Genomic DNA, 22,755 nt, shown 5'->3' on the forward strand with positions numbered 1-22,755 from the left:
TGTACTAGTTTTGAAGGGCACCATTCACTGCTGCTATGTAAGATTCTTTTAGCAAGATCCCACAACTGACTTGAGTTAAACAACCACTTGATCTGTTTTTGGTAGTTATGAGTGGAAGAAATGTTGATCAGAATACGAGAAAAACACTCACCTCCCCTTTTTAGTGTTATGATCATTTTCTAAAGTACATTGAACAAATGGAATTGGACATTCATGTAGTATCTCATCAGAAAAACATTTGATTAATGAAGCCCTTTCACATGTGTACCATTACCGTTCAAGACTACTTAAACGAGAGTATGGTTGTAATTCTGTGTTCATCCAAGATGGATTAACTTTCACTGCACTTAAATCCATTTGCCATGGTAATTTTTTTTCTCTCATGGAATGAGTATATTGCTGGTAAAGTCAACATTCGTTGTCTTTTAAATGAGGGGCTTGCTAGGCTATTTGACAGAGCAATTGAAGTTCTTCTGTCACACGTAGACCAAGCCAAAGTTACAGATTTCCTTCCTTGTAGAACATTGGTCTTCACAGCAACTGATAATAAATGTCATGGTCACAATTAATAAGCTTATCTTGAATGTAAATGTTGCCAGCTTCTGTGTCCACATAGACACATGGCCTATGGATTACTAGTCCAATGACATTACCACTATGCCAGTTTCCTCTAATAAGGGAGATGGTAGCATTTAATACTTTGTGCTGTTGTCAATGTTGGATTTGTGTTTCTTGTGTTAAATCATTAAATGTGGCAAATAATTGAGGCTGTAGAATAGATGCTGTAGGAATGCAAATAGCCTCATCGTTCCACTGCAAGTACGTAAGCATTGTCAAAGACTATTACTACCTGATATCAGTATGTTACTATATAAAAGATGTTTTATCATGCCCTGAGAATGAGTGTCCCATAATTCCAATAGCAAGCATTTTGAATGTTAAGAAAATGAAATTAATTACTATCCTATATCTCAGATTTTAAAAAGTGATACCTCATTTATTTGTGTCTCCACACACTGTCAAAGATATATTTGCAGGTAAAGTAATATGGTTCAAACTTAATATTGTCTCAGATTGTCTCTTGTAACAGGCCTGTAGTTTCATTTTTAAATTTGAAGTTGGGCTAATGGTCTGAAGAGTGTCAGCTGGAGTTTAATTTAGATAAGTGCGAAGTATTGCATTTTGGTAAAACAAACAAGGGCAGGACTTGTACTGTTAATGCTAGGGCTTTGTGTAACATTGTAGAACAGAGACCTAGAGGTGCTGGTACACGATTCTTTGAAAGTTGCATCATAGGTAGGCAGGGTGGTTAAGAAGGTGTTTGGCATGCTTGCCTTCATTGCTTAGACCATTGTGTATTGGGGGATGTCATGTTGGGGTTGTACAGAAGGTTGGTGAGGTCACTTTTGGAGTACTGTGCACATTTCTGTTGCCCTGTGATATTATTAAAGGAAGGATATTTATTAATTGGAAAGGCTTCAGAAAAGGTTTACTGGAATTTTGCAAGGAATGGAGGGTTTGAGTTATAGGAAGAGGTGGATAGGCTGAAACATTTTCCACTGGAGTGTAGGAGGTTGAGGGCTGGCCTTAGAGGTTTATAAAGTAGTGAGGGCATAAATAAGGTGAATAACAAAGGCACCACATCCACAAACATCTACCGCCTTCACCACTGATGCTCTGTAGCAGCACTGTGTACAATCTACAAGATGCACTGCAAAAATTTGCAAAATGTTCAGAGGATCTTCCAAGGCCATGACCACTACCATCTAGAAGGACAAGGGCAGTAAATACATGGGAATGCCACCCCCTGCAGGCTCACCTCCAAATCACTCACTATCCTGACATAGCAATGTATCATCATTCCTTTACTGTCATTAGGTCAAAATTCTCGAATTCCTTCCCTCTTGCATTATAGCTGAAAATGTGTTGCTGGAAAAGCACAACAGGTCAGGCAGCATCCAAGGAGCAGTAGAATTGACGTTTCGGGCATGAGCCCGAAACGTCGATTCCAGTGCTCCTTGGAAGCTGCCTGACCTGCTGTGCTTTTCCAGCAACACATTTTCAGCTCTGATCTCCAGCATCTGCAGTTCTCACTTTCTCCTCTTGCATTATAGGCCTACCTTCCAGCACATGGACTGCAGCAGTTCAACAAAGCATCTCTTCACCACCTTCTCAAGGGTAACTAGGGGTGACAATAAATGCTGACCGACTAAATGCACTCAAATTACACAATAAAAAAAAAATTTCCAATACCTCTGGAATCTGAAGCCATCCCTCCGGCACCATCTCTTTCAGTCACACATTCATCAGCTGTATCCTGCTATTCCTTTACTCTGTGCTGTATGGTACTGAGAGTAATCCAGAGATTACTACCTTTCTGAACTCCTTCTCAATGTTCCACCTAACTCCCTAAAGTCTGCTTGCAGCACTTTGTTTCCCTTATCTGGTCCCAACATGGCTCACAACATTTGGCTGTTTCGCATCCCATTCAGAATTTCATTCTGTGACATCCTTGATAAGATTCTCCACCCAGGCATTGCCTCACTTAAAGTCAGTACCATAAAGAAAAACTGCAGGAAAATTGAGTGATATTATAAATATTAAAGTAATTTTGATATTTCCCATGTATCTTATCAGCTTTTGTCAATATGATGTGGTGCTAGAAAAGCGTAGCAGGTCAGGCAGCATCCAAGGAGCAGGGGAATCCTCATTCCTGAAGAAGGGCTTATGCCCAAAATGTCGATTCTCCTGCTCCTTGGATGCTGCCTGACCTGCTGTGCTTTTCCAGCAACACATTTTTTAGCTCTGATCTGCAGTCCTCACTTTCTCCTAGCTTTTGTCAAAATGTAAACTGCTCGTGAAGAGTGCAGGTTTGTACATCTAGCAAAGTTCAGTGGTTAGATTGTTGAATTATCTTCAAAAAAGATGATTGGTGCTTTGAACTTTTGTTCAACAAATCTGAATTAATTTTTTTTTGTTTGGGTCATGTTAAATTATTACATTAGATTATTTTGTTTGGAGCCTATTTTACTAGCCTATGGAATTAGCACAGAACAAATCGAATATTGCTATTGTCAGTATTTCCATTAAAGGATATAACGATTGCATTAATTTATCAGAAAGACAAAAGGCTATAACTTCAAACGATAATTTGTCCAGTCCACTTGATTGCCTGGTTCTAACTTATGCAGGACTTCTGAGTACCTTGATCGTCTTGTGTTAGTTATTTCAGAGTATTAACAGTTATAGCTTGTTTTCCAGCGAAGACATTTTAAATTTTGCATTACTTGCTTGCATTTAGGATTTCTTGGATGTTAATTGCAAATGTGCATTGTTTTATTAGGGAACTGTGAATGAATAAAACTATGAAGAATAGTGTAAGAGATTTCACCTTGAAAGGTTAGATGAAATATTACAATTGTAACGAAATTGAAAATAGTTTCAAGCCCTCAGCGCTAGGGACTCGGGTTCGATTCCCACCTCGGGCCACTGTGTGGAGTTTGCACATTCTCCCCATGTCTGCGTGGATTTCCTCTGGGTGCTCCATGCTCTGGTTTCCTCCCACAATTCAAAGATGTGCAGATCAGGTGAACTGGCCAAACTAAATTGCCCATAGTGTTAGGTGCATTAGTCAGGGTTAATGTAGGGGAATGGGTTTGGGTGGGTTATCCTTGGGAGGATCAGTGCGGACTTGTTGGAGCCAAATGGCCTGTTTCCACCCTGTAGGGAATCTAATGTCATCAAAATTAAATTTTGAATTGGATCACCACTTGGGAATGGAAGGGAAGCTGAACGGCGAATAATAAACTTTCATTCTCAAGTTCTTTCCCAATCGGTGTGCCATCTTATTTTCCCTTCCACCTGTTAGCAGCTCTGGTTTCTGTTTGATGTGCATTGTGGCTGAGTCTTGTCTGTGCAGTAGCTGATCAATCTGAATATTGAAATCTGTATCTATTTTATGCATTACATATACTATAGTACCTATATTGTGGAATTATATCACTGCCACTGGGTCCGAACTCTGAGGTTGCCTCAGAGCACTATAGGTTTAAGTACTCTCTTCCCCTCTTGTGGGCTGTAGTAGTGGTTCAATAACACACTTTTCCAAAGGTTATACAAATGAGCAATAAGCACTGGGCATGCATGATATTGCATGCATAGTGAACAAATTAAATGAAAACTAATGCTAGAAGTTGCATCCCAACTCACCAATTAAAGGCTTTTGTAACTTCAGGGTTTCTCAGGTAAATTGAGGGTCACTTATTTCTAAACTGGGCTGGACTGAGTATGTTCAAGCGTGTACGGGTATGGGCCAGGTGCTGGCAGGTGGGACTAGATTGGGTTGGGATATCTGGTCGGCGTGGACGGGTTGGACCGAATGGTCTGTTTCCATGCTGTACATCTCTGACTGTCAAAATGACAAAAAAAAAGCCCATGGAGGCCAAAAAAAACTGATTGGAATTTGTTGCAAAATCACAAAGTCAAGAAAAAATCACTTAAAGTTAGCCATGCTATCCCTCTGACATTTGAAGTGATTTACAAAAAAAAGTATTGTTAATGTATGCGCATGTGGTGCGTATGTCCTAAGGAAGTAACTCAGCTTGTGATGTTGCTTTTAGCACCATCCAGTGTTTGTAATATGAATTACATTTATACATAAAGCATCCCTTAGCTTGGGACACCAGTGTAGACATTCTGGAACTGCAAAACAAGATGGAAAGGTAGTCTGCTGCCATCATAGATCTGATTTGTTTTTGTTGTGTTTCAGACTTCTGCATGTCATGCAAGTTTTGTTGTAGGAGTGAATGGACTGTTGGTAATTATTTTAAATGTGGTACATTTCATAGACCAGGTTTAAGTCAATCTTTTAGTAGTAGAGAATTGGCCATTGTGTGATGCTTGCTTTAACTGAGCTATGTGGTTCATAGGTTCTGTGTTAAAACCTTTCTGGGACATGACTTTACAAAGGTAGATGAGTAGAAGACCAGCTGGTTTAATTAGTTATGTCTCATTTTAGTCTGGTGTAATTTTAATATCCTGCTAGTCACACCCTCCCACAGTTATGCAATCAGCAGTCTGACATTAGTGTACAGCAATTTAGAGAAACCCATTCCCTTCTTGAGAAGAATTAACTTTAAATTGTAATGCATTCCTGTTCTTCAATCCATATGTAATATAATGTTTCAAATATGGACTAACATACAGAATTGAATGTTCTGAATTTGAAAATGTGCATTGTTAGAACTGAACATTCAAGATAAAAGTAAGTTTAATTGAGGATTAATAGAACATTTGCCTTTAGTTCATAAGCATGTGGATAAAAAAATTGTGTCCAAATGAGTATTGACTGATTGCAAGTAAATAATATAAAGAAAATTTTGTTGAACGAAGCTTGAGGTATTTGTGGCTTGTGCATAAAAGAAACATCCTGCGTGGGTGCTATCATTTTCTTGGATTGTATTTTCTTCTTGGAAAAATGGAAAGTGATATTCACCAAGCAGTCAGGGAGCGAGCTGAATCCAAGGAAATAAGGTTTTGCATAAAATGTTAATTAAGATAATTAGTGTCTGAAGAAACAACTATTGTGAAATTTTGGATAGCACATCAATGTGTAAATTTGTAGAAAGATTGTTTTTTTAAAAAATGCTACATTTAGGAAGAAACCTTCAAGTAAGAGTAATAATTGGCTGAAAGCCTGTGGCTCAAATTAATAACATTTATCCAATTTCCCATACTAAGCAAAAAAAAAATCCACGTGGCAGCAGTGTCTGAGTAAGGGTTTTCTTGCAATCCTTGGATTGGAGTATCATTTGTTTAGTTATTGTTTACTGGAAAAAGGTGTCTCCACATTATAGGAGTGCAAACTCCATTAACGGGAGTGGCGAATGAAATTGAACCCAAGAAAATCATTCAAGAATTCCAGAAACCTGATTCAATGGAGGAAAGAGTGTTGGTGTGCTGCCTGAACCAACATGACAGTCTCATTTTGGTCTGTGCATTGAAATCAAAATTAGTTGAAGGCTAGGAACCAGGAAAGTCCCAGTAGGTAGTGGTTTTCTAAGTACAGAAAATGATCACTGAAGATAGCCACGACTGACATGGGTCAGACTTAAATAGCATACATTGCAGCATTTCAGTTGAACACCTCAGTGGGCTGTGTTTCAATTCCCACAGTTTGGCAAGTTGGAATGGTATGGTTATAAATATTTAAATGCCAGAAGTTGTGAAATGGGAGCCTATTATCCCTTAAACCAATCAACTACTTGTTTTACCCGAGACCAAACTAGAAATGGGTGACCCAATCTGCTCTTGGCAAGTGAGTGCCCTTTAAAAATTAACATTAAGTCGCCTGCTTTCACTTCGCCTGTTATTCTGTTTGGAAATTATGTTGATCTGTTTTCTCTTGACTTGCAGAAATCTGATAGAGTTGAATCTTTAAGATGAGTGATTCTGCTTTGACAGTGCTACTTATGGACCTAGGTGCACTAAACTGCCCAGCTAACTGGAAATGTCTCGTCTGAATCGTAATTGATTCCGCTACAATCTCTCTGATTCCCTTAGAATAATTCTTGCTCTCATAGGTTACAACCTGGCACAGTAAGATTCCTGATCACAAATGGCCTCCATTAGGTTGCCTGTTGGCAAGAACCAGACAGAAAAATGATTAAACGAGCCCAATAGTAACTTACATGCAGTAAACAGGTTAAAACTCAGGGCAACATCCATAAAAATTGAGTTTGCTTTTTTAGGAGGCATGAGCTAAGTCAAGTAAGTTACTGTTGAAATAATTTCATTGCAATTCTCCATTCTTTTTTAAACTTTTAAAATCTAGGCCTAACTTCTGTTAGAAATTGACTTCGGTAATAGTGCATGCTATTAGTAATCCAGGTATCTGTGAATATTGTTTTTATTTGACAATTCAAAGGATTATATTGTCACTGACTAGCCCAGTATTTATTGCATACCCTTAATTGTCCTCATGAAATTGAACTGGTGCCTTGAACTTTGTAGGTACACCAACGGGTCACTGGTTTGGAAGAGGCTGTCAATGGAGCCTTGGTGAGTGCTGCAGTGCCTCTTGTACATGATACACATTGTTGTCACAGTGCCTTAGTGGTGGAGGGAGTGAATGTTTTTAAGGTGGTGGATGTGATGCCATTCAAGTAGATTGCTTTGTCCTGAATGGTGTCAAACTTTCTAACACTGTTGGAGCTACACTCATCCAAACAAGTATCTGTTGCATTCCTTGCATGTGCCTTAGAACTGGTGGACATTGAGGAGTTAGGTGAGTTGCAGATTTCCTAGCCTCTGACCTGTAACCTCAATGTGTATAATGCTGAACCAGTTCAGTTTCTTATCAATGGTAACCTCCAGTATGATGTTAGTGAGGTTCATTGTTGTCAATGTAATGTCATCAGGAGATCGTTGGGTTCACTGCACTTGGGAATGGCCATTGCCTGGCATCTGTGGGGCACAAATGTCAGTTACTGGTCATCAGTTCAAGCTTCAATGAAGGTTGTAAATATTTGGAATTTTTAACCAGATGGTTAATGATCTCTGTCATGCTTCAAATTGTAAATAATAAAATTGCAAATTTTGGTCCAAAGTTGTAAACCTAGAAATCAAAAGTGTGGGAAGTAACTAGCAAAGTCGGATATTGAAGATTCAAGAACTATTTCAAACTAATGATACATTTCTTTTAAGGTAAATCAACTGAGTTTTTCAAATTTAATCTGTGAACATTTGTATTTGGAGCAGAAAAAATTGTCAAAACATTTAAAAGTCACTGGACTCTTGAGAGGGTCTCTGGCACTATTAAGGTGACCACAGAAGACTGAGATAAGAGATTTATATACAGGAACTGAGAAGGCAGCGATGTGTTGTTCGAAATTAACAAAGTGCTGTTTGGCTGCTTGACTCCTCCATGTGTTCTGAAACATTATAAGTTCTTAGTGACAACCCTCATGTGCTCCCTGATTCAGGAATTTTCAACGTTTAAAGTTCCAGAAGTGCCAGCTCCACTGTGCTCCTCGGCCTCTTGAAACCTATACTGAAATTCCTTACCATGGAAACATTTAACTTTAAAACACAAAAAAATTTACAACTCATTATTCCAGCATTAAGAGCTGTCACAGAGGCAATCCCAACTATACTTGTCATTACTTCTTGATCCTAAACCAGCCTTGGCCTCCAATATTTGTCTAACTATCCATTTGGATATCCTTACTTTAACCAATCCCTGTGGCAAAAAAAAATCCATATTCCAATAACAGTCAAAAGTTGAAAAAAAGAGTTGTGGTTTATACTTCCAAACAAGAAATTAAACTGCCTGGATCACCTGGCATTGACCAAGACACCAGAATTGTCAAAAGCATACACATAGCCTTACTGACCATGCAGTTTTTCTTGCTAATATTTGGGGTCTGGTGCAAAAGTTGAGGAACTATCCCATAGACTAGTCAAGCAGCAGTCTAATTTTGTCTATGAATATGACCATAGCAGGCACTGCCATCATCATCCTTAAGTGTTTCTTGCCCCACTTAGGAAAGAGCCACCAAAGATTGCAACACAGTGGTATGCAGTCAGGAGCAAATTGCTATGCATGTAATGTCAAAATAGACTCAGGCCCCTGATATCTCATGGCATCAGGTCAAGCATATGAAAGAAAAACTGAATAACACCTATGTTGCTACCAACGTGCACACACCATCGTCAACGCCTCCTCAGGAATCTGCATTCCATGTTGAGCCTCATTTGAACGAAGATGAGGGCACAGAATACATAGGCTCTGAAGTTCTCCATTCCTATCACCAAAGGTAACTCTAACACCAAGGCTGGCTAGGTCCTAAGGCACAGCTGCTAGACTGCAGCAGGTCGTGAAGGGACAAACAAAAAGGAATAACCTACTTGACTAAATTCTTGCCATTCTAACCATTGAAGCTGTGTGTATTCATTACACTACTGGTGAGAGTGACCACTGCACCTCACACTAAGGACACCCTCTGGAGTTGTGCACCACTGGGTGAGGTCATGCATGAACAAAGAAATCTGCTGATTACCAGATATGTTCTCCCCCGACTGTCTTGCTGCTCTTCTTGCAGCATCCAGTCATGAATAGTGATTGGTAATTAACTCACTGGAGGTACAGGCTCCACAAATATATATCTCATTGATATGAGGGAACCCATCAGTGCTAATGACAAGGCTGAAGTGCCAAGCTAACAATACATCACTGCCTCCTCAAATTCCCCCAGCATCATTGCTGAATCCCCGCCACTTCAGCATTTTGGGAGTTACCATTGACCAGAAACTGAAAAGGACTGACTATGTAAATACAGTGGCTGCGAGAGCAAGTCAGAGACTGGGAATTGTGCAGCATGTAAGTCCCCACCTGCCTCCGAAGCATGCTAATCAACCATTAGGTGCAAGTTAGGAGTGTAGTGGAATGCTGTCCACTTGCCTCCATGAGTGCAATTCCAATAACACAAACTCAACACTGTTCAGGACAAATTAAGTCACCAAGCTAATATCCCATCTAACACACATTCAACAATCACTATTTCACCACTGAAATACTGACAGCAAAGTGTATAATGTGCAACATATATTTTAACTCACCAAGGTGGTTTAGGCAATATCTTCCAAATCTGTAATCTTTACATCTAGAAAAACAAGGACAGTGAATACATGGGAACATGACTAGTGATTTTCTCTCCAGGCCGCTCATCATCCTAACCTGGGATTATGTCATTATTCCTTTACTGCTGTCAAAATCCTGGAATTCATGATTTTGATTCAGGATCCTGAAAACAGCACCATAGGCATACCACACCACACAGGCTGCAGAAATTCAGGAAGGCAGCTCACTGCCAGCAGCCACTGAAAAGGAAATATAAAGTTATCTGAATATGATCTGTTTACTTTCTGTTTGTATGAAAATGAAGTAATGAATCACCATCCTGTTTCCACCCATCCTTCTTTTCGTTGTAAACCCTGTGCTTTTTTTTTTCAATGCAGGACCCTCATTTACATAATTTTGATGCTAAGCTTTAAACTGTACTGATTTATTCGCTTCTGTCTTGCTGGAGTGCTAAACTTATACTGATCAATTTTGGAGCAGTTTAAACTGTGTATCTTTTATCATTGGATACTGTTGGAGGAAGGCACAAAAGCTGAAGATTGTAGGAGTAATAATAAAAGCAGCAGTAGTTAGAAAAATGATAGCAAATGCAAGATGGGGTTCTGAAATTTCCTATCCTTACTGGGGAAAACATGATGATGATGATAAAAACCAGAGGTGCTTCTGTTGATCTTATGAACTGTGATTTAAATCAGGGGTTCCTATGATGCAATACATATGCCCTGTCCACTATAATCTCGAGTGATAACTTGTTTGGTTTCTTTTATTTCACGCTCCATAGTTACAATTTGCATTAAATTATAGGAGACTTAGACCTTCAATCACTAACTTTGATGGCACTGCAGGCAATCAAGTGTGTGGCTGTTTGGGCTAGCAACATTTCAATAACTGCTTTTTTTTTTCAACTTTAAAGTAAAATAATGCATAATTCCATGCTTTCAAGCATTCTGGAATACAACTTGGATTTTTGTGTTCAGTTTTTTGAAATCCCTATTTATTGGTGCTCAAGATTTTCTTTTCCTTTGTGTTGCCCAATTTTTTTTATAGCAGGCAAAATTCCCATCCCTTTGTATTCCTGCTGTCTTGAGATGAAGGATAACATTTGTTCTGTCATGAGAATCAGTGTACACTCCATAGATTTGTGAATAAATAAGCATAGCATAGTAAAATAATGTTAAACAGAATAATTATCTTTATGCACCACTCAAGTATTCCACTTCCTAACTACACTTACTTCAACTCTACCTAGAATTGTTGAACAAGTCATTTGCTTGAACTTGAGACAGGATGAAAAATTTAAATTTACTTTTTAAAAAATAGTATTTCTAAATTTAAATAAAAATTCCAAATGTACAGGAGTGGCATTCAAGTGGTTACAGCTTGCAAATACCTGAAAAAGGTTTTTAAAAAAGTCTGGAGGAAAATAAGGGAAACTGGGAATAACTGGATTGCTCCTTTAAAAGATTGATTCCCATGCTGAATGGTTTTGATTCCAGAGAAGCCTTTTTTGTACAAAGAATTTGAATTATTTTATTTGATTTTTTATTTAAATTGAGAAGTGGCCCATTGGAATGTTTTCATTAGGTCACTCAAGAAAGTTTTTGGGTTTCACTGAAGAGAAGTTCACAGGTTACAGACAGATAGGGAAGACTGTCTGGGTTAAAGGGAGGTAGACACTCCATGTTAAGTAGTACTGCTTTTTGCTGTACTGCTGGGAAGGCAACAGAACCAAGTGAGTTGTGTGTAGGGGAAGTCAATGAGTAGTTGAGAACAATTTGGATGGTGTGCTGTTAAACTTGAGGATAAGTTCTTGGAATTGGTATGCAGTGAGTGTTTGAGTCAAGGTTCAGGAAAAGTCCTGAGAGCTTTAAGGACTTAAATGTGAGAGTCACAGAATTCAGTTTAGCTGAGAGGGGGAGTTGGAAAGCTTGAGTAGGATTCGCTTAATACAGTGGAGCAAAACTATAACTTTGGGAAATAAACAGACTGAGTTCTTCATGAAATTGTTGGTGAAAAGCAGAAATTGTTAGCGAGAGTCAATACTAGAGTACTATTTTGGAGTCCAAGGAACCATAGATGCAGGGGTAGTGATCATCCAGAATTGAAGCAGTCTTTTGAGGCACACTGAGGGAGTGCCCTTGAGAGGGTTTCAACATTAGAAAATTCAAATATGGAAGATACACTGATTAAATTACCAAGAAAATTAGGAAGGAAATGAGGGTAGAGAAGAATATTAAGTTTGGTTCAGAAAACCCGAAGATCTTGTAAATACATAAGAGCAAGTAGATAATTAAGGAAAGCAGAATCTGTTTAGGGCCAAAATGTATCAAATGTAGTGACATAGTTGGGTAAAATTCTTATGTACAAACACAAATTAGGGATAGGCTATTCAGGCCCTCAGACCTGTTCTGCGAGTTGATAAGATTTTAGCTGATATGGTGTGGTCTCAACTCTCTTCCTATTTATCCAAATACTCTTTGAATTTCCTTACTCCAGAATGTTTCTGTCTCTGGTATTGAATAACCTTATTCACTGCTGTCTGGGGAGGTGAGTCCACAGACTCTAACACACTCAAATGTTTTCATTGTCTGACTGAAATGAAAGACCCCATGTATTTAAATTGTCCCCATTTCTCTCCACCAAAGGGAATTGTCCTTCAATGCTTTAAATCTGCAGTATTTTAAAAGTGGCTCCAGCAATGTCCTGTGCAGCTGTAATATGACATCGCAACTCCTCTATGTACAGGAATTGGGACGTCATGTTGTAGCTATACAGGACATTAGTGGAGCCACTTTTAAAATTCTACATATTTAAAATTGAGAGGGTGCAGAAAAGATTTACAAGTATGTTGCCGGGACTGGAGGGTTTGAATTAAAAAGAGATGCTAAATAGGCTGGGGCTTTTTTCCCTGGAATGTCGGAGGCTGAGTATGCTCAGGAACGAATGATGGACAGGTGATAAGTTAATTGTTCATGGAATTGGATTAATTTCATTGTTTGGCCATTATAGGTTTTGGTGAAGCTGATGGGTGCAATACATTTTGTACACAATGATAGAAGCAGCTGGATCTGTTACCCTTTCTTTGCAGTATCCATGATGCAAATTTTGTCAAGGAATGGACGAGGGAACATCTTGACATGACTGACAGACTCAAGATAGAGCCCAACTCGGACATTGGCCAAGTTGTGTTGCAACTTAGCTTTGGGAAAGTAGATATAAGTGGAATGAAATCAAAGTATTTTCAGTGGCATCAAATAGAAAATAACTTTCAACTTTTATAGTGCTGGATGATGGTTGCATGCTGACGATTGAATAAATAATCAGTCAAAGTGATCATGGGAAGTGCTATTTGTACATGTATTGCAACTTGTCCACTTTCTGTTATATACGTTATTACAGCTTTAGTATTTTGATCCCTTTAACCTGATGGTAGTATGCAGAAAACATAAATCTGAAAGAGAAATTTTTTTGAGCAAGTGACCTGTGATTATAATGAATATTGTAACAATTACAATTCTTATAAGCACTCCGTTTCAACTGCCTAATTTTCAGTCCTGCATTTACCACAATATTGTACAGCAGCAAAATTAGGCCATAAGGCCTACTGAGTCTGCTTCGCCACTTGATTGTGGCTGATATGTTTCTCAACCCTGTTCTCTTGCCTTCTCCCTGTAACCTTTTGATCCCCTTGCTGACCAAGAAGCTATCTATTTCTATCCAATGCACTGTGATTTGGCTTCCACAGTCTTTTGTAATGATGAGTTCCATAGATTCACCACCCTAGTTGGTTGAGGAAATTCCTCCTATCTCATTTCGAAAGGGTCGTACCTTCACTCAGGCTGTGCCCTCAAGTCCTAGTCTCTCCTACTGTTGGAAACATCTTCTCCACATCCACTCTATCTAGGCCTCTCAGTATTCTGCAAGTTGCAATGAGATCCCCCCCCCCAGTCCTTCTAAGTACAGACCCAGAGCTCGCAACCATTCCTCATATGACAAGCCCTTTTTTCCCAGGATCATTCTTGTAAACCTCCTTTGGACCCCCTGCAAGGCCAACATATTCTTCCTAAGATACAGATCAAAACAATTCGGTATTCCAAATGCAGTCTGTCCAGAGCCTTATACGGCTTCAGCAGTATATCCTTACTTTTATATTCAAGACCCCTTGAAAATAATACTACTATTGCAATTCCCTGAATGAATGTCAACTGAACCTGTATGTTAACATTTAGAGAATCCTGAACTAGGACTCTCAATCCCTTTGTGCTTCAAATTTCCAAAGCCTTTCCCCATTTCGAAAACAGTCAACACCTTTATTCTTCCCACATTGTATTCCCTCTGCCACTTCTTTGCCCACTCTCCTAGCTTGTCCAAGTCCTTCTGCAAATGACCCCTACCTCAGCACTACCTGTCCCTTCAGCTATCATCATCATCTGCTGAGCAACAATGCTGTCATTTCCTTTTGTCCAGATCAACAATGTATAACATGACTAGTTGTCCCAACAGTGACCACTATCAGCATGCTCAACAACCTACTCACATCTTTTGATGCCTCAATACTGGGAAACATATTTTCTTAGATTCAAGTCATTCCCTGTAGTCTGAATACAGAGGAATCTCTATTATCTGAACGAGATGGGCAGGCACTATTTCGTTCAGATAATGGATTATTCGGTTAATTGATTTCCTCTGGGGCTCAGAGATTTCTGTAAAGTCTGCTCCCCGTTCGGGAGATGAGGCAGCAGCACGCTGTGCGTGAGCCCCAGCCCCGTCTGACCGCACCCCTCCCTTAAACCCTTCCGCTCCCACCCCATCACATCCAGCCTCCCCTCCTCAAACCCGTCTGCCCTCACCCTACCCCAAAAAACCCCGTCTTCCCTCACCCGCTCCCAAATCCTCTTTCTCCCCACCCCCACCCCCCCCAAAAAAACCCTGGCCGACCCGACCTGTATTCTGCTTTCTTCCGTTATTGCCTGCCTTTACGGCAGCACCAAATGGACCTAAGCAAAGTCACAAGTAATTTCCTCCCTGATTTTGCTTCTCAACTTGACTGCAGGTTTTTGCAGCCATACCATCCTGGGGAGGTAACTGTTTAGTTAGTCAAGGATCTATTGTTGCTAGACTATTAATCCTGAGATCCAGGTAATATTCTGGGGGCACATGTTTAAATTTCACCATGGCAGAAGGTGAAATGTAAAATCAGTAGACAAAAACATTCTGCAATTAAGGGTGTACTGATGACCATGAAAATGTTGCCAATTGCTGGGGGGGACTCAGCTGTTTCACTACTATCCTGGGGAGAAAATGGCACCTTTACCTACTCTAGCTGGCATGTGACTCCAGAACCATAGCAATGAGGTTAACATTTAACTGCCCTCTCAGCAGTTAGGAAAGGGCAATGAATGCTGGTCAAGCCCGCGATGCCCACAATCCAATGAATGGAGTTAGTCCAATTCAATGTCTTATCTCTATCCAGTAATATGTGGTTCTTCCCAGTTTTCACACGCTCCCATATGATTTTAGACACATTGAGTAATTGATCACACCTTGCCATTACCTCTTGACACTCAAGGTCTAAATTGGGTGCCTTGCATTTCCTCATTCACACACTACATTTTGATGACAACATCTGACAACAGTGGAGTCAGAATGCATCTGTGATATTCCTGTACTTGCAACAATATTTTTACAGATTAATTAAAGTCCAAATATTTTACAAATTGAAAGACCAAAGAACAGTACAGCACAGGAACAGGCCCTGCTGTCCTCCGAGCTTGTGCTGCCACATTTTGCCCTTCTGTACTAAAATTGTCTTCACTACAGGATCTGTATCCCTCTATTTGCTTCCTATTCGTGTATTTGTCCAGGTGTTTTTTGAAAGGTGCTCTTGTCTGCTTCCACCACCACCACCTTTGGCAGTGTGTACCAGGCACTCACCAACCTCCTTTGTGAAAACCTTGTCCCCCCTCAACCTGCACTTTGATCTGTGTGCTCTCGTAATTGACCCTCTGCCCTGGGAAAAAGCCTCCTACTTTTCACTCGATCCATGCCATTCACAATCTTTTAAAATTCTACCAGGTTGCTCCTTAACCTCCTGTGTTCCAGTGAAAACAAACCCAGTTTATCTAACCTTTCTTCATAGTTAAAATCCCTCAAGCCAGGCAACATCTCGGCAAACCTTTTCTGAACCCTCTCCAAAGTATCCACATCCTTCTGGTAGTGACCTGAACTCAACACAATATTCTATGTGTGGCCTAACTAAAGTTCTAAAACTTGCAGCATAATTTGCTTATCCTTGTACTCCATGCCCCTTCCAATGAAGACAAGCATGCTATGGGCCTTTTTTACTACCTTATCTATATGCGCTGCCACCTTCAATATTTGTGGATCTGCACACCCAGATGCCCCTGCATATCAATACTCCTAAAGGTTCTGCCATTCACTCTATAATTTACACCTGTACCTATCTTTCCAAAATGCATCACCTCCCATTTGTCCAGATTAAACTTCATCTGCCATTTTTCTGCCCATGCCTCCAACTGACATATGTCCTGCTGTCCTCTGACAATCCACGTCAATCCGCAACTCCTCCAACCTTTGTATCGTCCGCAAACTTAATTAGACCAGCCATGTTTTCCTCCAAGTCGTTTATTCAGATCAAGAACAGCAGAGGTCCTAACACTGATCCCTGTGGAACACCACTAGTTATAGCCCTCTGAAAAGCATCTTTCCACCGCTACCTTCTCTCTGTTATGATTCAGCCAGTTTTGTATCCATCTTGCCAGCTCACCCCTGGTACCATGTGATTTCACTTTTGTATCAGTCTGCCATGAGGGACCTTGTCAAAGGCTTTACTGAAGTTCATGTAGTTAACATCAACCGCTTTTTCCTCGATCATCTTTGCCGGCATCTTTCCACCGCTACCTTCTCTCTGTTATGATTCAGCCAGTTTTGTATCCATCTTGCCAGCTCACCCCTGGTACCATGTGATTTCACTTTTTGTATCAGTCTGCCATGAGGGACCTTGTCAAAGGCTTTACTGAAGTTCATGTAGATAACATCAACCGCTTTTTCCTCGATCATCTTTGCCGCCTCCTCAAAAAAAACAAGTTAGTGACGCATGACTTCCCCTGCATAAAACCATAAAGTCTATTTCTAATAAGTCCATTCGCTTCTAAATGTGTGTAGATCTCGACCCTGCGAATCTTTTTCCAATAATTTCCCCAATCACTGGCGTGAGACACTCAGGCCTGTAATTTCGAGGATTATTACTATTACCCTTATTAAACAGTGGGACAACATTTGCTATTCTCCAATCCTCTGGGACCTCACCTTTGGCCAAAGAGGATACAAAGATGTCTGTCAATGCTCCGGTGCTTTGTTCTCTTGCCTCCCTCAATATTCTGGGATAAATCCCATCAAGACCTGGAGACCTATCTACCTTAATACTTTAAGACACACAACACTCTTCCTTTTTAATAGCAACTTAGATACTCGACATTCCCTTCCCTGAGATCATCCTCCTCCAATCCCTGCTCTTTGGTGAATACTGACACAAAATATTCACTTAGGACCTCATCTACCTCTTCTGGCTCCACACATAGATTCCCTCCTTTGTCCTTGAGTGGGCCAACCCTTTCCCTGGCTACTATCTTGCTTTTTTTTATATATGTATAAAATTGTTTGTAATTGTTAGCTAATCCTTTGCAAAAATAATGGATAGGTGGGTTTCTGGGGACAGTAGTCTCAGTCCAGAAAGGATATTTGGAACTTAATAATTTAGCAGAAAAACTTCTCCATTTTGCAGTTTGGTTATCTGTCTCTCTCTAACTTGTCCAACTAATTTTGTTCTTCCTTGCTATATAGCAACGCAGGCAGGACCCCAGTCCCGGCTCCAATCTGGGGAGCGGAGATGAGCTGAAACTACGTTAAACGTGCTCGGAGCAGCTTTGCCATGGGTCACTCTGTGGGGATCAAGCAGCTTTTCAGTGAGACCCAATTCTTTAAGGAAGTGAAGATGCTTTGGCCCGGATCAAGAACTTTGTCCTGTTTCCCACAGCCCAGGCCTTTGGATGCTCCAGTTGGCACAAACTGCCAGGGATTGCACTATGTCCATGTTACAGTACCTGCATTTCCTATTGTATGCATGTAGCTGGTAGCAATCTGTGTGACTGTTTTCTATGCAAGCTGTATTTTTTATTCTGTTTTTGGTGATGTTTTTACTTGTCCCTTTTTATGTATTGTTTAATTTGTTTCCATTCCTCACCTTTGGTGGTTTAACCAAAAATGCAGCAAAGAAGTATCTCAAAATTAGGTCACAAAATGTTGCAGTTAAATTAACTTTTTTTTTAAATCGTGGCAGGAAACCCAGAGATTCTATTTTCTGCTTTTTATAATAAATTCTGGGCTGATGGAGGTTAAGGGCCTTAATTCTGTTCGCTTCTGCTTTTTTTTTGAGCACTGAGGAAATGCATTGTTTGCTTACTAGCAATTTTTAGTTCTGATTTTTGTATCCTGTAAAGAGATAGCCACATAAGGAAGCTTATTACCAGAGTAAAATTTTAAAAATTAAAATAAAAGCAAATTAAGAACAAAATAGTCCGCACAAGGTTGTGGAACAAAAGACTGCCCAACATGAATATTCATTTTGACTTATTCTTTTCATTTACCAAATTAAACTTGATATGAAACAGTAATGCCCATGTAAAATTGATTTCAACCCCTTTATTGCAAAAAAAGCTGACATGCAGTTTTCTTTAAATCCAACATAATTGTTGTTTTTGGCTACATTGGGAACACTCGAGTTCTGTTACTAACTAAAATATATAACCCTGAATATAGGGTGCAGTTTGGGCTGACAGAATGTGCAGTGCTTACAGTTTAAATTATATGTGCTGGACACATGAAAAGTGACCAAATGAATTCTGACAGACTCTGACGAATGCACAGTATGTTCGGAATGGATGTTAGTGGCCTTGGTGGCTATTTCTTGCTCTGCAATGCATAAAAAATCTTAATGCTGGCATTAAGATTGGGGATGTCTGCTTTCTGCTATTTAGTGCAAATAATTCAAAACTTTTAAGTTACTGGTTTTAAGTTATTGATGCGATTTAATACGGTTTTTCCGATCACTATTTAATTAGAAGAAATTGCATCGTTTTTTACGTAGTACATCTCCCTCAGGAGTTGCTTTGATTTATCAGAATAGCTTTTGCTACCTTTTGAATCTAAAGCATTTTCTTTTAAATTACTTTCATAATAAACTTCTGTAAAGTCAAACCTGTTCTGACTTTTTTTTTAAATTTATATTTCAAAGTTTGGCTGACTAGAGGTGTTTTCAATCAATGTGGCAACTGCTCCTGAATTCTGAATTATGAAAGGCCTAGACATGCACAGCAAAAACAAATTGACATTAGGCTGATATTTATAAATTCTGTTGAGACTTGTAAATGTTTATTAATAAATGGGATTAATGGAGCAGCTCTGCAATTCTGCAACAGAGTTTATTCAGAATTGTAACAGAATTCCAATTTGGCTTTGACAGGTCTTAAAGTATAGCACTGGTGAAATGAAACTTGTGTGATGGAGAGAGAAATTTTAAGAGTCTTGGTGATTACCAGTTTAAAAAGGGTTATTCAGTTTCGAATGTGTTGAAGTAAATATCACTAGGGTATTGCCTCCACTTTCCTTCCTAAAGGTCAAACAGCACATTAGAACCTGGACAAAATAAATTAAGTGCAATAAGATTAAGACCATGAAATGTTTGCTGTAGGATGTTTGAATGACAGTCAAGTCTAATGGATGTAATATTCTTTATTGCCCACTGACACCACTAGTTTGATTAAAACTAAAAAGAGTATGGCTTTAGTGAAAATTATGGGCATTTACAAGGTCAGTAGAAACTAAGATTTCTTTTCAATAAATTGATCATATTGATTGAATTGTCATGCATTTTCTGCGAAAAATTTTTTAGTTCTTCCTTGGACCATATCCTGTCCATACACACTGTTTGGTTGCCATCCATAAATTATTGTTTCCAGCAAAACAGGCTAACGAGCAGTGGCAAAAACATTATCTTCACTGTGAGAATAAGAGAAATGGATGCCGAAGAAACTGGTTTCATTTCTAACTACATATGGGGACTTGTTTTATAGTTTAATTGGAAATCATTTAGATGGTGTATTTGGAGAAAGTAGAACCCAGATTCCATGAATCCGAGTTGCAAGACAGCAATCAACAGTTCTGGTGTGTTCTGGAGGGAGAAGGTGATAGACAAGAGGGATTTTGAAAGGAAGCAAATAAATACAATATATCTGCCTGAAGTCTAAAATGGTATGAAATCGCTCCCATTTTTTCTATCTAATTTGACCCATCAAAACCAGACCTGGAGAGGTTTAAATGCCATGTGTTATTCACCCATCTTGAAACCAGCAGGATCCTGAGAATCATTTTTTAAATCTATTGTGGGTTATTCACAAGGATAGCCACTCTAAAATTGACGTGTTATATAGATTTGGATGCAAGTAACATCATTGAAACATCAATTTTCTTGAAGGGAAATAGATTTGTTAGGAGCCACTTGGTCAAAGAGGGATCAAATCTGATAAAAGAAAAAGACAGATCCATTAACTGTACTTTGTGTGCAGTAAGTGAATTGATTATCAGGGTTTAAGAATATTTGAAATAGCAAATGATATCAGGAAGGTCCTCACTAATGTCTTTGACTTTTTAAATGATTTGTTGGACCAAGAGGCCCTATGATATATGTAAAGACTTGATGAACTTTATCAAATATCTTCTCAAAGAAGTTTGTTGTTTTTTTTTCAAAGATACAAGATTAAACTCAGGGAATGGATAAGTGGGGTAACTCAGTGGTCAGCAGTGCTGTTTCACAGCCTCTATTCCATCCTCAGGTGACTGTGAAAACTCAACTGATGTTCTCCAAGGGTCTGCATGGGTTTCCTCCAGGTGCTCTAGTTTACTCCCACAGTCCAAAGATGTGCATTTTAGGTGGATTGGTCATGCTAAATTGCCCATTGTGTCCAGGAATGTATAGGTTAGGTGGATTAGTCATGGGAAATGCAGAGATTGAGTAGGATGCTCTTCGGCAGGTTGGTGTGAACGTGATGGGCTGAATGGCCTGCTTCCACACTAAGGATTCTATGATAAGTTAGCTGAAGAGTAGAAGTGAAGGTTTGTTTCAGTTATGATGGATACCAGCTGGAACGCAACAATTAATGCATTATGTCAGTTGAATCCGTATGGATTAAGAATTTAAACCATATCCTTGTGTAGACTTTTAGAGGAATATAACTATCCAAAACGTGATTCATTTTGTTCTATCTGCCCATTGGCCACATGTGACTGTCCACATCTACTACCTTTTATAACTTGTGCCTTGATTTTCAAAAGGAAGTATCCCATTATGTTCAACTCTGTAAAGCCCTGAACTCTTAGGTTTTGTATGGAAATGCAGCTTTCTGTCTCGAGGGTCTGATTTAATTTGCTTTATTTTATTGCATTACTCTTATGTGCATTTAAACTGAATACCATTCTTCCTTGGGTGGGAATATTTCAATGATTGTGAAAATCAGTATTTTGTGTGGGGGCCATGGTTGTCTCCTTGCACCTTACTCATGTGACCACTCAGTGTTCTTTGAAAATGGTTGAAAGATGTCAAAGCCAATCACAATTCTGTATTCTGGTATTTGTGCATTTTACAGAGAGACTGCAGATGCACCCTGCATTATTGACCAATTAGTGACTATCCTTTTCTTAATTTTATACCCCCAATTGTTAGATGTGCTTGTAAGAAAGAAGGCTTGCTTATCCCCAAACGAATCCTCGTGGAGCAGCACGGTGGCTCAGTGGTTAGCACTGTTGCCTCACAGCGCCAGGACCCGGGGTCGACTGTCTGTGTGGAGTTTGCATGTTCTCTCCGTGTCTGTGTGGGTTTCCTCCTGCAGTCCAAAGATGTGCAGGTTAGGTGAAATGGTCATGCCAAATTGCCCATAGTGTTAGGTGCATTAGCCAGGGGTAAATATAGGGTAGGGGAATGGGTCAGGGTGGGTTATTCTTTGGAGGGTCGGTGTGGACTTGTTGGGCCGAAGGGCTGGTTTACATACTGTAGATAATCTAAAAAGAAAAGGCAATTGAGTCAAATAATTTGTGCTTAAGAGGAAGCTAGGTACGTAAACTGAAACAGAAAGGAATGGTGAGTTGAAATAAACTGGGAGGAGGTTTGTGTATAGTATACGATCTATTCGGCTTAATGGTCCATTTCTGTTTTGTAAACTATATAAGGTTATTGGCATCTGATGCCTTCTGAAAATCAATACATAAATTATTACTGCACTACTTTTATATTTAATCTTCTGTTTTTTTGAAAACTGAAATGCAAGTTGATCATAAATTTATACCTGCAGTTGTCTTGTGCTTTATATAGGGTGCACCATAACTCTTGAAGTTTACCTACAAATGAAGCTGGACTATTTATAGATTTTCCACGCTTTTTTAAGCAAGGGTGTACTATTTGCTATATTCCTTTCCTCAAGCTCAGGCTCAAAGGCTTTTGAAAAGTTACGCTTCATGTCACTGCTAGCTCCTTTGCCAACCTTGCCTAATATTCTACTTTGCAGCTTGGTTTACACAGTGCCTAGCTATCCCATTAAGATGTTTGCAACATTGCCCTTGAAATATTTTTCCCATGGATTCATCCTTTTTTTAAAAGTAATTTGTGGGATGCAAGTGTTGTGGTCAGGCTGGCATTTACTGCCAGGTAAAAACAATGACTGCAGATGCTGGAAACCAGATTCTGGATCAGTGGTGCTGGAAGAGCACAGCAGTTCAGGCAGCATCCAACGAGCAGCGAAATCGACGTTTCGGGCAAAAGCCCTTCATCAGGAATAAAGGCAGTGAGCCTGAAGCGTGGAGAGATAAGCTAGGGTCCTCTAGCTTGTCTCTCCACGCTTCAGGCTCACTGCCTTTATTCCTGATGAAGGGCTTTTGCCCGAAACGTCGATTTCGCTGCTCCTTGGATGCTGCCTGAACTGCTGTGCTCTTCCAGCACCACTGATCCAGAATCTGGTTTCCAGCATCTGCAGTCATTGTTTTTACCT

At 39.6% G+C, this 22,755-nt stretch overlaps 1 protein-coding gene and 1 long non-coding RNA gene across 7 annotated transcripts in view; one reads left to right on the top strand and one right to left on the bottom strand.

Moving 5' to 3' along the window:
• Positions 1–18,916, top strand: part of cbfb (core-binding factor subunit beta) — an 88,720-nt gene extending 69,804 nt beyond the window's left edge. For 3 of the 6 annotated variants that reach the window (XM_043707223.1, XM_043707220.1, XM_043707219.1), the window contains 2 exons: positions 7,012–7,059; positions 17,504–18,916. In XM_043707223.1, coding sequence (XP_043563158.1) covers positions 7,012–7,059; positions 17,504–17,569 — 114 coding nt within the window. In that variant the 3' untranslated portion in view covers positions 17,570–18,916. The remainder of the gene's footprint in view (positions 1–7,011; positions 7,060–17,503) is intronic. The other 3 variants (XM_043707224.1, XM_043707222.1, XM_043707221.1) reach the window with 1 other exon arrangement.
• On the bottom strand, positions 16,168–16,764 carry LOC122558530. The gene is made up of 2 exons (XR_006314175.1): positions 16,562–16,764; positions 16,168–16,377 (listed from the first exon to the last, which is right to left on the bottom strand). It is a non-coding gene; the product is annotated as an uncharacterized LOC122558530 (long non-coding RNA).
• Positions 18,917–22,755: the final 3,839 nt, after the last annotated feature.

The sequence above is a fragment of the Chiloscyllium plagiosum genome, chromosome 17 (assembly GCF_004010195.1).
Source record: "Chiloscyllium plagiosum isolate BGI_BamShark_2017 chromosome 17, ASM401019v2, whole genome shotgun sequence".
NCBI classification, from domain to species: domain Eukaryota; kingdom Metazoa; phylum Chordata; class Chondrichthyes; order Orectolobiformes; family Hemiscylliidae; genus Chiloscyllium; species Chiloscyllium plagiosum.